Here is a 15,641-nt window from a genome sequence, read left to right as displayed (position 1 = left end):
GTATTTGTGCTAATTTTTACTTTTGATCTGACTGCTTTTGTGTTATCGCTTAGGCTATGTCTTCGTAAAGTTGGAGTTGCTTCTGTGGCCTTCCGTCCTGGCTGTGTTTCCAACCTAAGGCGAGTCTGTTGGAAGAAGTCCCAAACAGAGGGACATTTGCTGTAATGTTGCCCTAATCACGTGTAGCTAAGTGGATACTAGAATAAAGTACCAGTGGCTATCTTGTGGATAAAGGGCAAAGAGAGCAAAACAAGTTAGCTGTATATTTCAAACAAATCAATTGAGTAAAGAAATTGATTCAAATGGTTATGTAGTTGGCGACACCAGAGTTTAACTATAAACATAATACATCTCTCAACAGAAAAAATGGACCCCCAGCAAGTTATACAATTATGCTGGGAGATCAATCACACTGTTGTTTAAATGGGGAGGCAAGATACTTTGCGAATGCCATGAACGGTTGTGCTTATAATTTTTCAATGATAGTGCCGGAATGCGGTGTTAGACGGCCGGCTAGCACGGGAAGTACTTTAGTACCCCTTGATTTGAGTGACGTATCGCAGAAAAATTAGAAAAAGGTTGCAGGCCGTGAGTAAAGGACAGAGATATTGCTGATTGTGGTTTTGAATAAATTTTGAACAGGTCTCACTAGAAACAAAGTGGCCAATGATCTTCGATTGGTGGCTGTAATAGTTATAAAATCACCGTGTCATGCTCCATGGAAATCAGCCTACGGCTCAAACTTGCCCCGCCGAACCCAAGATGACCGCATTCTAGCACCAATTGGGCCCCATATCCCGCCAATCACGCAAGTGTCTTTACCATGGTAACTTGGTTTCAAGATGGCTGTTTAGATACTGTTGGTGTAACCTGCCGAACTAATCTCTTCTGGCAGCTCATCCATATGTATCCATCCACTGAATGTGTGTAAACATTGCCCCTTCAGGTGTGCTATGAAATCTTTACTTCATGTAAGACATGTCCCGATGATTCAGATCCCTACATCTGGGATAAGCAGGATATACTCAACATATAACAATATAACATTACGCCAGACAAGACAGGCACCATCTGCCCTACAGGTTCACACACGATGGCCGCCAGGACAAACTGTTTTCCCCTTACGTCCCCACCTGCCTGCCACTCATACCATTAACCATCCATTCCTCTCACATCACCATGATGCCTTATCAAATTTCATTTTTAACAGGATAGCCAACTGACACCTGGCACTCACACACATCCACATGAGAAGCTCATTCCACACCGATATCCCACTCTCTGAGTAGAAGAAGTTCCCCGCCTGGATTATTACCCCCTAAACTGCTGTCCCTGTAAGTGCTGAAGTTCATGGTCATTCGTGGTCGTGAATCTTCCCTAGTCTCACAAGGGGGAAAGGTAGCGTTGTCCAAGTCAACCTCTGGTCTATCCCTCTCATCATTTACAAGACATCTACTCAAGCGGTCCACCCTCTAAACCTTCTGGCGCTCCAGAGAATAAAGAACCTACTGATTCAAGCCCTATCATCTCGTGTAGTAGCGTAGTTGTTGAGACAAGCCCAGGAGAAACCATTTGTCTCAGTAAATCTAGACTCTGTACTCCTACTCTAGTTTTGGTGACCATCCATTGCGGTCAGAAGGGGCGGAACCAAAAGCTGTGAACGACCATACTCCAGAGATCGGTCTCACCATTGCCGTTTGGTTACAATTTAAACATTACACCACCACCGCCCATTGTCTCATACTCAAAGCATCTGATTTAGTAAAGGCTAGCATACCCACACCCAAATAGCTTTCTTTGCCCCACCTATCGTATATGAGGATGCCCATTACTACAAGTAATATATGCCCCAGGACGTGATACCTAGATAGCAGCCTGCTGTCAAACCTGACAGTCTCAATTCACCATACCATTAAAACGAGTGCGTCCTATTTGATTTGTACTCGCCAAGGTGTAGACCTCAAATTTATCAGCATTCAACCCATCTGCCATCTTTCAGCCCATTTTTCCAAATGGCCCTAAATCACTCTGTAGACTTTGGAAACCTCATTCATTAATTGACCTAAAACAGAACCCCTCTATCTTGTATCATGCACTTGCAACACTGTGAACTGATCCAATGTCTACCAGACCCCTTCAGTCCGCAGACTTATTGACCTCGTACCTGACACAACAACAAAGGACCACAACGCAGAATCCCTGAGGCAGCCTCCACTAGTACCACCGGCCTCCAACCCTAATAAGCCAGCCATCACACCATTACCCTCTGGCTTCTTTCCCATTCAGCCACTGGTGTTGAAGGACCATCTTGCTATTTCCTTGCATTGTAATACCGCAACAGTTGAACCTTCTTCCCAAACCCTCCATGAGTAACCTTGTCAAAGGCCTTTAGTAAAGTCCATATAGCACAACCATCCCTCTGCTTTAAAACCCTCGTCCAGTTTCCCTAGTATAAAACCCTACAAACAGCTTTTAATTATGTCATTGTAATTTACTCACTAGTACCTAGTGAGCAGTTAGAATCTTGAAGTTGAGTTCGTAATGAGATGTCGTCTATGAAAAACGGAATTCTACTCTATAGTTTCGGCGTGATGTGGTACAGGGCGGGGGGGGACCGGTCTGCGTTGAGGGGGGGTGTCGGTGGTGGGGGAAAAAAAAAAAAGGGGTGCGCGTTTCACCATTCTGCGTGTACCCTTCTCATATCTCGTTTCTTCCCCTTTTCCCTGACTCTTAGTCTGAAGAAGGGTCCACCTCGACCCGAACCGTTTACCCCGATTCCTTCTCTATGCACAAGACCTGCCTTCCCCTCTGAGTTACCCAGCGTTTTGTGTTTATTTCAGAATTGATGATAAATCGATGTTGGTGGCCATGGTTTGAAAAGCCTGTTTCCAGATTCTGTATCACAACGGACTCGTACGATGTATACCAGATATTTATAACCTAATACATTACCTCCCATTATATTCTCAATGGGGTTTAGGTTAGGTTAAGGGTGAAGTACAAGCGAGACCTGGTGGTCCTTGTACACCAGTCCGAAATTTGGCCGTGCACGGCAGCACATGCGGTGGGGACAGCTATGATGTATGTCCTTCAAACATCGAGGTAATGACTTCCAGTCATAGAAGTATCTTCTGCATTTGTCTAGGTTTTTGGGTAATGACTGGCATCCATGTGAGTCACTGTGTCAGTTTGGGTCTCCTAATTTGAGAAGGACATCCTTGTGAGGGAGGTAGTGTATCGTAGTTTGATCCCTGGATGGCGGGACTTGTCATATGAGGACTTCATTGAAGAGTTTCCCCTAACGTTCCTTAAAGATTCACTAAAGTTTAGAAGAGGTTAGTAGGAATCTTTATAGAACATATAACAGGTTGGTTAAAAGGACAGGACAAGCTAGATCGGGTAAAAATATGTTTCCCAGTGTTATAGACCCAGGGGCCACAGTCGTCAGAATAAAGGGGAGGCCATTTAGACGGAGGTAGAAAAAAATGGTTTTCCACAGCCAGAGATTGTGAATTGTGTGGAATTTCCCTGCCACATAGGACAAGTGGAGGCCAAATGCAGGCGAGGGTGGATGGATTTTAAGAGAGTTTAGATAGACACTTCGTAAGTGCAGGTGGAATCAAGGGTACTGGGAGAAGGCAGCGCTGGGTATTTGATTGGACACACGATTGCTTCTCCTGCTCGAAGGGCCTATGGACCTCCTCTCTGTACCACTATTGTTCTCGTAATTCGAATCCTAATTCTCATCAATCTTTCGAAAGTGACTCTCCGTGCTGTGATTTCCAATGATTCAAGCAACCATTGCAACTTACACGAAAAGTGCGAATGCTCTTGTGTTTTTTTTTAGTCAGGCAGTTTGATGTTTCTTGGGGGGTCTTTTTACAGTAGGTATGGACAATTCCAGGACTAGGGGTAATGGGGCGGCTCATAACTAGGGATGGGGTGAGGGGTTGTTGCCTAGCTGTCAAAAAGTTGTGTCGCTTATCTTTTGACAGAAAATTATTAATTTCCTCGTAAAAATTAATTTTATTTGAATCCCAATCGCTATTCAAAACTTTCTGAGTCTGTTACCATAGGAACGTAAGATGAAAGGACAGCGATCATGCTTGCAGAACGCATCTGAATACTATGGAGTTATCTATCCATACGAGTTTGTCAAAACAAATTGGATATGGAACTACGGGAGAGGCGCAGATCTACATAAAGATGAATCTATAGCAGCTTTTTAGAGGGCTGACTAGGGCTTCAAATTATGTGGTTCTATGACTTGTCCAGGCGACACATAAAAACTAAACATCAGCTGTCTTAAGAGTGCCTCACAGGTTGTGCTCCTGTGCTTCGGTAGTTGCAAAGTTCACAACAATAGTCAGTGGTGGTTGGAATCTTAAGATACTTCCTTACCCCAGACATCCTCCAGTCACCTAACACTGGCTATCCCTATGGGTAAGTATTTATATTTGGAAGGTTGTGCGTAACATCTCTCCCACTTGCCCAGTTAAGGATGATTTTGGTGAATTATAGAAGTGAAGGTTATGATCAGGTTATGGCACTGAAGCTCTAAATTATTGATGGTGTCACACTCCCAGAGAATTAAACAAAAAGCTCTAGTCGGCATTCTGGTGCAGTAGTGAGAGGGTGCTGTGGTGTCAGAGATGCACTCGGTAGGCTGAGATGATAAGGCAGGAGTCCGTCTACGCTGCTGGTTGAAAGAAGTAGAAGATGGTGCTGTTTTAAAAGAGCAGGGTGGCTAACCCAAGTGATTTGATCAATGCTTATTTCTCCATCAGGACCACTGCAAAAGACTACCTGGCCATTATCACAGTTTTGGGTGTTGAATTTGCTGGGCATAGATCAGTTAGCATATTTACTAAATAACAAAAGTAACTGTCCTTCAAAATGTATTTATTGTTTGCAAAGAACATCTGGAGGTTATGAAAAGAAAATGCTGGAAAAACTTAGTGAGTTGGGCAACAACTGTGGGAAGAAAAACAGTGTCGGAAGGAACTGTAGATGCTGGTTTAAACTGAAGATAGACACAAAATACTGGAGTAACTTAGCGGGATAGGTAGCATCTCTGGAGAGAACAAATGGGTGACGTTTTGTGTCGAGACCCTTCTTCAGACTGAAAGCCACGGGAAAAGGATACGAGAGATTTGGACGATGATGTAGAGAGATATAGAACAATGAATGAAAGATATGCAAAAAAGTGACGATGGCAAAGGAAACAGGTCATTGTTAACTGTTGGGTGAGAAAGAGAAGCTGGTGCAACTTGGGTGGGGGAGGAATGGAATCCCTCTCTCCATCAATGCCCTTGGAGACAGCGGAGACAGACCTATTTGTTGATTGGACGGGAATTTTAAAGCAAGCTGGTTGGTGATTGGATGCAACCCCCTTAGAGACAGCGTTTGATTGGCCACCAAATATAATTGTCAAATAGTAAAACAAAAATCGCTGGTCGGTGCGAACTCTGGACGATCTGGTTGTATCTCCAAACTAATCTGGGTGTATCAACCAGACTATCTGGTTGTATCTCCAAACTAAACAGTACATGCAGGTACATTCATTTAAAATTAAATTCAGTGATTATTTCACATGATTTCTCACTGTGTAAAGCTCACTATCTGACCAATTTCTGTTTAACACGTTTGGTCTGCCATGAGCATTTTTCTCTCCCAAAACAGTTCATATCTAGCAAACCGATCAACGAACCAGACAGCAGTTGGAAACATAGAAAATAGGTGCAGGAGTAGGCCATTCGGCCATTCGAGCCTGCACCGCCATTCAATATGATCATGGCTGATCATCCAACTCAGTATCCTGTACCTGCTTTCTCTCCATACCCCCTGATCCCTTTATCCACAAGGGCCACATCTAACTCTCTCTTAAATATAGCCAATGAACTGGCCTCAACTACATTCTGTGGCAGAGAATTCCAGAGATTCACCACTCTCTATGTAAAAAACGTGTTTCTCATCTCAGTCCTAAAAGATTTCCCCTTTATCCTTAAACTGTGACCCCTTGTTCTGGACTTCCCCAACATCGGGAACAATCTTCCTGCATCCAGCCTGTCCAAACCCTTAAGAATGTTGTAAGTTTCTATAAGATCCCCCCTCAATCTTCTAAATTCTAGCGAGTACAAGCCGAGTCTATCCAGTCTTTCTTCATATGATAGTCCTGACCTCCCAGGAATCAGTCTGGTGAACCTTCTCTGTACTTCCTCAATGGCAAGAATGTCCTTCCTCAGATTAGGAGCCCAAAACTGTACGCGATACTCCAGCTGTGATCTCACCAAGGCCCTGAACAACTGCAGTACAACCTCCCTGCTGCTATACTCAAATTATTTTGCTATGAATGCTAACATACCATTTGCTTTCTTCACTGCCTGCTGCACCAGCGTGCCTACTTTCAATGACTGGTGAACCATAACATCCAGGTCTCGTTGCATCTCCCCTTTTCCTAATTGGCCACAATTCAGATAATAGTCTACTTTCCTGTTTTTGCCACCAAAATGGATAACCTCACATTTATCCACATTATATTGCATCTGCCATGCATTTGCCCACTCACCCGGCCTATCCAAGTCACCTTGCAGCCTCCTAGTTTAGAGGGGTTTAAACGGTTTAGAGATGTTTAGAGGGCTTCAGATGGGTTCAGGTGTGTTTAGAAGTGTTTAGAGGGGCTAGAGAGGGTTTAGAGGAGTTCAGAGGGTCCCAGAAGGGTTTAGAGATGTTATAAGCCCCCCGTGAGAAATTGTATTTCTCTGAAATTGAAGATAGACATAAAGCTGGAGTAACTCAGCAGGACAGGCAGCGCAGCGACTCTGGAGAGAAGACCCTTCTTCAGACTGAACAGAACTTCTCCGGGGAGAGGGTTGCATTTTTGGTCGAGACCCTTCTTCAGACTGAACTCTCGTCGGTGAGAGTATTTGTGATTGCCTGAAGAAGGGTCTCGACCAGAAACGCAACCCTGCTGCCCGTCTCGCTGAGCCACCTTCAACTTCATAGCCAAACAAAAAACACAGTGTGCTGGAGGAACTCAGCGGGCAAGGCGGCTGCCTCACCCGCTGGGTTTCTCCAACATTTTTGTCTACCGCAAAACATCAATGATTCCGGGAATGCCGAGGCGACAGGGTGAGAGAGCTAAAGAGAGATGAAATGGGGAGCGGGAGAGAGAGAGGGGGGGAGGGAGAGAGCAAAACACAGAGAGACACAACGTGGGTTAGTAGGTGAACAACTAACCTGCACACCAGGACGAAGCCCTCACTCACGATGGTGAGTTTAAAGAAATTCTCAACGTGTCATCGATCTACATTCCTCAGTGAATGTAATTGTGTTTTAAACAAGTATTAATGACGCCGCGTGAATTTTATTCAAAGGAACACGGCGTCATTAATACTTGTTCAAAACACAATAACATTTACTGAGGAATGTGGATGGATGCATTGATGACATTGTGTAACAACGTGTTAAGTACTTGCTGTTAAGAAGTGCTAACAGTACTAGTTAACAAATCATTTGTGTCTGATGGCCGTGCAGCGGTTGTTATAACAAAGATCCTATAGTGGAGCTCTGCTAGAAGATCTTTGGTTATATATGTTCGTTTAAAAAAAAAATCCGGATGGCGAATTAAAAAAACAACTTTATTTAACAAAGATAATTCGTATTTCCGTACGAAATACGGAACATCAGTGCGGGGCCCCCCTTAGGCGCGGGGCCCAATTGGGAGCAATCGGTCAAATCGGCTTAAGGCCAGCCCTGGGCTGAATGGCCTACTCTTGCACCTATTGTCTATTGTCTATTAATACAACACAATATCTAATATAAAACCTGTGTTTATTGCAGTCGCTGATCATTGTTCTGTCACTCTACATTGTGAACACCACACACTCCAGTTTGGCTTTTAAACATGGTTTGCCGCTAATCAATCAGATTATCAGTTGGACAATTCTAGGTAAGCTTTGGTGCTGGAGGGCTTCCGAACTGCATTTATGTTATGGCATTACTCTGCTGTTTTTGTGTTTGGTGAAAGATAATGAATTGCTAGTGGAAATGCATTTCAAAGGAGCAGAGCAGAAATAACTACGAGTCTATCTGGATGGATCATAACTGCAATGTTAATGAAACAGGAAGCCTTAGCGTTCACCCACACAGTAGTAAAGGAGTATCAACTAAAGTTCAATGATAAAAACATCTCCGTTTCTGAAACCATTGGTCAAATTGCACTCCAGAGAGATAAAGGTAATTGTATACACTATACAGATATGCTATGATCTGAAGAAGGGTCCCGATGTGAAATGTAGTTTATCCATGTCCTCCATTGGTGCCACCTGACACACTGAGTTATTCCAGTTCTATGATCTAGTTAGCTGCCAAGCTGTCCCTCTGACCCTTGATTCATTTACCAAACAAACCTGTGAGGCTGAAATGACCACAGGAAACTTGTACCCTTCTGAGATCAAGTTCTGGTTTTCCCGATAGTGACCTTAAGTAGGTAGGTCTGCTGTTACCTAATAAGACTGGGTTTCCACTATCCATTGTCTGGAAAAAACGGATTCCTAATTTGCCTATTGTTAATTTAAACAGTTCCTATTTTGTTAATTTTCCCAAATATATTTTCCCACGGTCATAAGGAAAAGGAGTAGATTTAGGCCTTTTGGCCCATCAAGTCTACTCCGCCATTCAATCATGGCTGATCTGTCTCTCCCTCCTAACTCCATTCTCCTGCCTTCTCCCCATAATCTCTTGGCACCTGTACTAATCAAGAATCTATCTCTGCCTTAAAAAATATCCACTGACCTGGCCTCCATAGTCTTCTGTCGCAGAATTCCACAGATTCGCCACCATCTAACTGAAATAAATTTCTCCTCATCTCTTTTCTAAAAGAGCATCCTTTAATTCTGAGGCTATGACCTCTAGTCCTAGACTCTCCCACTAGTGGAAACATGCTCTCCATATTCATTATCCAAGCCTTTCATTATTCTGCATGTTTCAATGAGCATGTTCTTCTAATTCCAACGAGTACAGGCCCAGTGCGTTCATCATACGTTCTATATTTCCTGTGATCACAGGCCCCTCTTCTGGAGTCTCTCCAGAGCCGAACATCCTTCCTCAGATATGGTGCCCAAAATTGCTCACAATATTCCAAATTCAGCCTTGCATTTATTTCAGTTCAGACTTACCTTCAAATCTTCTTTTAGTATTTACTTCCTTGTTATTTCAGTTGTCAACCATCTAAATTCCAAGCACACTTAATCTGTTTAACCTCTTATGCCTTGTCATTCAGTATCATCTGAACTTTATGGCTTCCAAGATATATTTCCAAAGATGTCCAAAACCAGAGTACTCCAGCTTACCAACATTTTGCAAATGCATTGTCAGTTCCTCATTAGATTTTCCATCAAAGGCCAATATTCCACTAGACATTTGTTCCATTTTGTCCATGTAATAGTTATAAGTGATTTGCGTGCATTGGAATCAAACTCCTTTGCAGTTCCTACTCCTACATATTAATAAGGAATTCCAACCTGTCCTTCCAAACATTGTTTGTGTTTGTTCAAGTTCACATTTATTGCCACATGCACCAATTAAGTTTCAGTGGAATTTGATTTACCATGCAGCCATACAATCAAAAAGAGCACAATACACAATAGAATACAACATGAACATCCACCACAGTGGAATCAACATTCTGTGGTGGAAGGCAATAACGTTCAGTCAGTCCTCCTCCTTTGTTAATCCTTGGTCAGGGCCATGAACCCTCCGCAGTCGCCGTTACGGACGGCCCGATGTTATGTGTAAATTGCAACTCCTATCTCTACAATGTGCATCCTAATCTACTGCAATTTAAAAAAAAATCATTTGTACAGTTATCTATTATTTCAGTTAAATTCTCATTGTAAGAGGCATCTGGGAAATACCACTTGCCACATCATGCCAAATTGAGAACAGATCCTTTATTCCTATTGTTAATTTGTTAATTTTCTATCCATTACTGTCCAGGTCAGTTGATGCTCTCCAATTTTATGCTCAACACCTTTGCTCATGAAATCAAGTGCCAAACTCTTTCAGATACCTTTTGGTATTGACAGCACTCAAAGACAGTTGCTCAATTGATGTAATAATGAAACCATTCTGTTTTTCAAACATTACATACCTTCCTTTCACAAATGCATGCTGCATGCCACCTGTTCATATGCAGTAATTATCGATTCCAGTAACTTCCCTGAAGTGATGTTAAGTAGGTAGGTCTGCTGTTACCTAACAACTCTCTGCTCACCACCTTAAGTAAGGAAGTAATAGCTTTCAAATTTACACACTAGAAGCTCAAAATCCAGAATACTACATCTAGTGATGTTCAGGAAATTGTGCAGTTCTTTCAGTCTTTTCCTTTAATAGCTTGGGATCTCAATTATCAGGTGCTGGAGATTTGACAGTCTTGCATTCTAATCTGTTCTGTATTTTTGATAGCTTGCTTTAAATCTATTGTTCTTTTTGACTTTGTTACGTCCCTGGTGCCTTTGCCATTGGTCTCTTACCTTCAACCTTGAAAATGGATACAAAGTGCTCTTAACACATGCCACCAACTTTACCAACAGTCCCACAGCACTGTCAAGGTGCCACCTAAAGTAAAAAAAAAGTAAAGCAAAGTATCCTTTCATGTCATTCAGACTTTTCAGTCTGAAGAAAATTTCGTACCTTTAGAGATTGTTGTTAAACTGAGAGGAATTCTAACCTTTCATGTCAAAGTTTAAACTGAAGTGGTATGAATCAAGAAGGACTAGTAAGTTTTGGTGTCCTGGTCAACTTCATTCAAAACCCTGAAACAAATTTATCGCATTGCTGTTTGTGACACCTTGCTGTTCACAACTGGCATAATGTCTGGCACTTGATTTTATCAGCAACATTGATAATATACTTTTTATATTTGAAATGTTGTGGTAGATTTTCCTCAATTTATTTTGAAATTATTTAAGGTTAAACAGGAATGTTCACTTCATTGAACCGAGTTAGTTTTGGTTACAGTTTTAGTAGCATAGGCCAGTTGCAATAATAGTGCAATTTCAGCTGTTTTTTTTGTGATGTGATACCACATTTGACATAGATGTGGAATGCTATTAAATTAATGATATTCCTTGTTTTTCCTCACAGCTTCCTCCTTACTGATACCTCTGATTAGCTCAACATTTATCTTTGAACGACTGCTAAGCATTTACCTCTCATTAATGTCCACCTACCTCTTGTTCAGTACAGGGTATCCTTTTTTCTCTGTGTAAAACAAATTCCTGATATTAATGAATTTTTCCTCATAGTTCCAGAGATGCTATTCTACTTGTAAAAATGCATGTTTAACCAAGGACAATCAACGTGCTTTGTCAGTTAAAACCGAATTTGAGGTAAAAAAAAAACAGGCTGCAAATGGTTATTGCACAATTTTAAAAGAGACACTCGTGATCCATAATGATATGGTACAATTTTGTTGATGCAGCATAAGCAATGTTCTGTTATCTGTACTTAGTATAATAAGGCACTGAACAGCTTCAATATTGGAACATAAATTAGGCGATATCTGACAGGAATGCCATGATCACTTGCACTCCACATGAATGACACTAGCTTCCATGGCAGGCTCAGTTTCTCAGAATTTGTCAGCATGGAGGCGCAAGACCTACATAATTAGTTTGTACACGAGATATTCATTGTACCCATGGAAGTAAAGTTGAGTGCATGGAGATAGAGAGGTAATCTTGCTTTATTCAAGGGGGGGGGAGGGAAATATGGAGATTTGTTTTGCGTATGCCATAGATTTGGATTGAGGGCTAACACAAGTAAGATTGTTTATTGATCTTGCACTGTAGCTTCAATTTTTCGGAGGCATTTCTCGCAGCATGGAAGCACATTGGTCCCACAAAAACGTTTGCGTGTTCTCAGCTATAATACTTACGACTTGTTTTATCCTATGAGCAATACAGTGGCACAACTGCGAGAGCTGCTGCCTCACACTGCCAGAGACTAGTCCAATCCTGACCTCGGGTGCCGTCTGTGTGGAGTTTGCACATTCTCGCTGTGACCGCATGGGCTTCCTCCATATGCTTCAGTTTGCTCCCATATCCCAAAGACGTGCACCTTGATAGGTTAATTAGCCTCTGTAAATGACCTCTACTGTGATACATAGAATTAGTGTAACAGGCGATCGATGATTGATGGGCCGAAGGGCCTGTATCCATGCTGTATCTTTCAATTGATCAATCAATGTTGTAAGATACAGTGTGTTAGCCAGGTGTATGAATGCTTTGTGTTGCTTTGGTCTGGAGGTTTTCTTGCAGTTGGATGTTTGGCTGCTGTGCAAGATGCAATATCAACAACCTTTCTTTGATAGTATCTCTAACATGGAAAATGTCCCAAGACATTTAATTAAACAAAATCTTACACTAAGCCGCTGATAATCAAAAGTTTGGTCAAATAATTAACTTTAAGGACATCTTGAGAGATAGAATGGTGGTTGAGAGGCTAAGGGAGGGAATTCTAGTGTTTAGGTGTTTGGCTTTTATAGAAAAGCATGACAGTGCTCGATAACTATAGATGCCTGAAGCAACAAAATATACACAACAGTTTGGACAGTCTATAAATTTGCAATAGTTGTCAAAAACTAGAAATTCCAGGCATTCATGTTTTATCCCCTCTCAAAAATATATCAGTGCCATGGCTTATGTAAGAATATTTTGAATATAATAAAAAGGAGCTGTAGATGCTGGTTTATACCAAAAATGGACACAAAATGCTGGATTAACTCAGTGGGTCAGCCAGCATCTTTGGAGAAAATGGATCGGTGACGTTTTTAGTTGTGTCCGATGCTGACCTAAAATGTCAACTATCCGTTTTCTCCAGAGATACTGCCTGACCCGCTGAGTTACTCCAGCATTTTATAGCAATATTTTGAATATGTTGCTTTTGACGTTCAAATAGTTGTTTCAAGTAGTTAGTTTTATTGGTCTATAAATATTTTAGTGTCATAGAGTGATACAGCGTGGAAACAGGACCTTCGGCCCAACCTGCCGATGCCGACCAGCACGTCCCATCTACACGAGTCCCGCCTGCTTGCGTCTGGCCCTTATCCCTCTAAACCTATCCGATCCACGTTCTTGTCTAAATGTTTCTTAAAAGTTGCAACAGTACCTGAGAGATCTTATTGCATGAATTCTCTGTTTCATGAGTATAATAAGGCAGTCATAAGACCATGGCTGGCTGTTACCATCACAATACCGCTTCGTCCTATCCCTCAATTAATAATCTCATTGTGCGTGTATAGCCACAGTCTATCGCCTCTCCTGGAACTTGTTTCTAGTTTCACGACCATGAACTCCCTTTCTAAACCACAGTCATTTATGTCTGAATTGAGTTTGCAGTTTCCAGCACATGAAGCAGACTTGATGGTGACACTCGAGGAAGTAATGGATGATTCTGAAGATATGTTTGTTACTTAAATCTATGTTTCTATCATTTAAATATATCGTTCAGGTGGCTAATTGCTCTGCTAACACTAAGATGTTAATAAGCAGACCTGCCCAGTTCTGCTTTAACTGACTGTAGATCCCATTTCACATTCCATGAGCTCTAGACTGATTATAAATTTCTAGGCTCAGCCTACTAATCATATTGCAACTTCCTGCATAAATAACAGACTGGATAAAGAGGTAAAATGCACCACAGAATCTTTGAGGAAAGTTAATATTAACCAAGGAGCATTTGTAGTTTATGTGTCTGTGCAATAGATTAGCTCATTTGGTATAATCTTTATGCCAGACTCTTCATGCTATTGGTTTGTAGCTCACTAGGCTGCCATTTATTGGGAGTACTATGTTTTATTTATGCTCTGCTTCACATGAGATGATAAACCAAATCCTTACCAGTCTGCTTTAGGCAGGTGCAAAACTGCCTTGTGGCACAGCCAACACTGTTGTAAATTGGAAATTAGCTGGCCATTCATTAATTGATTCGGTGTAAAATAATGCTCTGCAGCTGAGGTTACACCTTGAGTAGGAAACTATCTCACGGTTGTGTGGCATGGTGGCACTGCGGTAGAGTTGCTGCTTTACAGTGCCAGAGACACGGGTTTGATTCTGACTATGAGTACTGTCTGTACGTTCTCCCTATGACTGTGGATATTTTCCGGCTGTTCCGGTTTTCACACACATTCCAAAGATGTGCAGGTTTGTAGGTTAATCGGCTTTTGTAAATTGACACAAGTATGTAGAATAGAACTAGAGATAGACACAAAATGCTGGAGTAACTCAGTGGGTCAGGTAGCATCTCTGGAGAAAAGGAATAGGTGACATTTCGGGTCAAGACTCCATCAGACACAGAATAAGACTTGAGCACGGGTGATCATTGGTCGGAGCTGATTCGCTGGGCCTGTTTCCACGCTGTAGCTCTAAACTAAACTATTGACATGAAAAATGCTCTGGGATGTTTCTTCAAGAGGGTGTAAAATAATACATTAATGAAATTTTATTTCCTATGCAAAACCAACTGGAGAATAGTGGTAATTTGTTCATTCATCAGACTTAATTGCATTCCATAAGATTTGAAAAGTTGTCATTTCAGGTCTACTATTATTGTCATGTGTATTGAGATACAGTGAAAAGATTTTGTTTGCATGGTACCCAAAGCTGTTTCCTATCCACTCTGCTTGGAAGAGGTTTCAGTTTTCTGCAAAATGTTATTAGTGGTTTTGCTCCTGTGATATCTGGAAACACTATTGCCTACTACTTGCATTACACCATTGTCTTATGACACTGGGTTCGAAGGATATGGACACAAGTCCACAGGGATTTAAATATTACTTTACCGAAGGGGCACTTCAGTATTTGAGCCAGGTTAATGAGCTGCTAGTACAGGACAAGTATCTCCAAGTTAAATGTTTGAAGGAATCTAAGAGCACTGATGGGAAAATATACTTGGAAAATGTACAGTGTGAGCTTGCATGGCCTGGCTGTCACAGCAGTAACTGTGTTCTCAGTGAGTATTGTGTTTTATAGACCTGTTATGCTGCTGCAAGTGAGAATTTCATTGTTCCAGTGTCGGTACTCTATTTGATGAGTCCAGGTGGAAGTTGATGAATATCTGCTCTAAATGGTCTCTTCCATGTTTGAGCTGTGTTGTGCTACTGAATCTGCTCTTTGAAATTGAGATCCAGCAATGCAACTGTATGTTAATAACTAAGAAAGGATTTTTTTTCAACAGTTCAAGGTGTTCTTTGAGGTTTTTTTTCCATGTGTCATACGAGTTTAACATCTTCGGAGGAAGAGGAAGGCAGTTAGTTTTCTTTTATTTATTGACAATGAATAAATAATTGACCTAGATTTCAATATTTAAGGTTGAATAGTTTTCATTGGTGGTTTTACCTTAACAACGTTCATGCTTCATCCAGATACGAAGCTTTATTTCCACTTCTGCTATCCTGCTTGACATTTGTTTGGATCAGGCTGGAACAAGAGACGATCCAGTTGCACGATATTTCTCCAGCTCCAAAGGTAATAAGAAACCAATTGTTTTACAAATAAGTAGTTTTCCAAGAATTACGGCTGGAATTTCATTGTAAAGTTGCCACTGCAAATAATAATTAAGTAGTTATATAAATAATT

At 41.4% G+C, this 15,641-nt stretch overlaps 1 protein-coding gene across 1 annotated transcript in view; it reads left to right on the top strand.

Annotated features, from left to right (window-relative positions):
* Positions 1 to 15,641, top strand: part of pign (phosphatidylinositol glycan anchor biosynthesis, class N) — a 153,176-nt gene that overhangs the window by 95,746 nt on the left and 41,789 nt on the right. Inside the window, exons 18-21 of the mRNA XM_055649699.1 lie at positions 54 to 119; positions 7,824 to 7,951; positions 11,149 to 11,251; positions 15,428 to 15,530. Of these exons, the coding sequence (XP_055505674.1) occupies positions 54 to 119; positions 7,824 to 7,951; positions 11,149 to 11,251; positions 15,428 to 15,530 (400 nt within the window). The remainder of the gene's footprint in view (positions 1 to 53; positions 120 to 7,823; positions 7,952 to 11,148; positions 11,252 to 15,427; positions 15,531 to 15,641) is intronic.

This window comes from Leucoraja erinacea, chromosome 2, assembly GCF_028641065.1.
Source record: "Leucoraja erinacea ecotype New England chromosome 2, Leri_hhj_1, whole genome shotgun sequence".
NCBI classification, from domain to species: domain Eukaryota; kingdom Metazoa; phylum Chordata; class Chondrichthyes; order Rajiformes; family Rajidae; genus Leucoraja; species Leucoraja erinaceus.
This window is presented reverse-complemented; position numbering and strand designations above follow the sequence as displayed.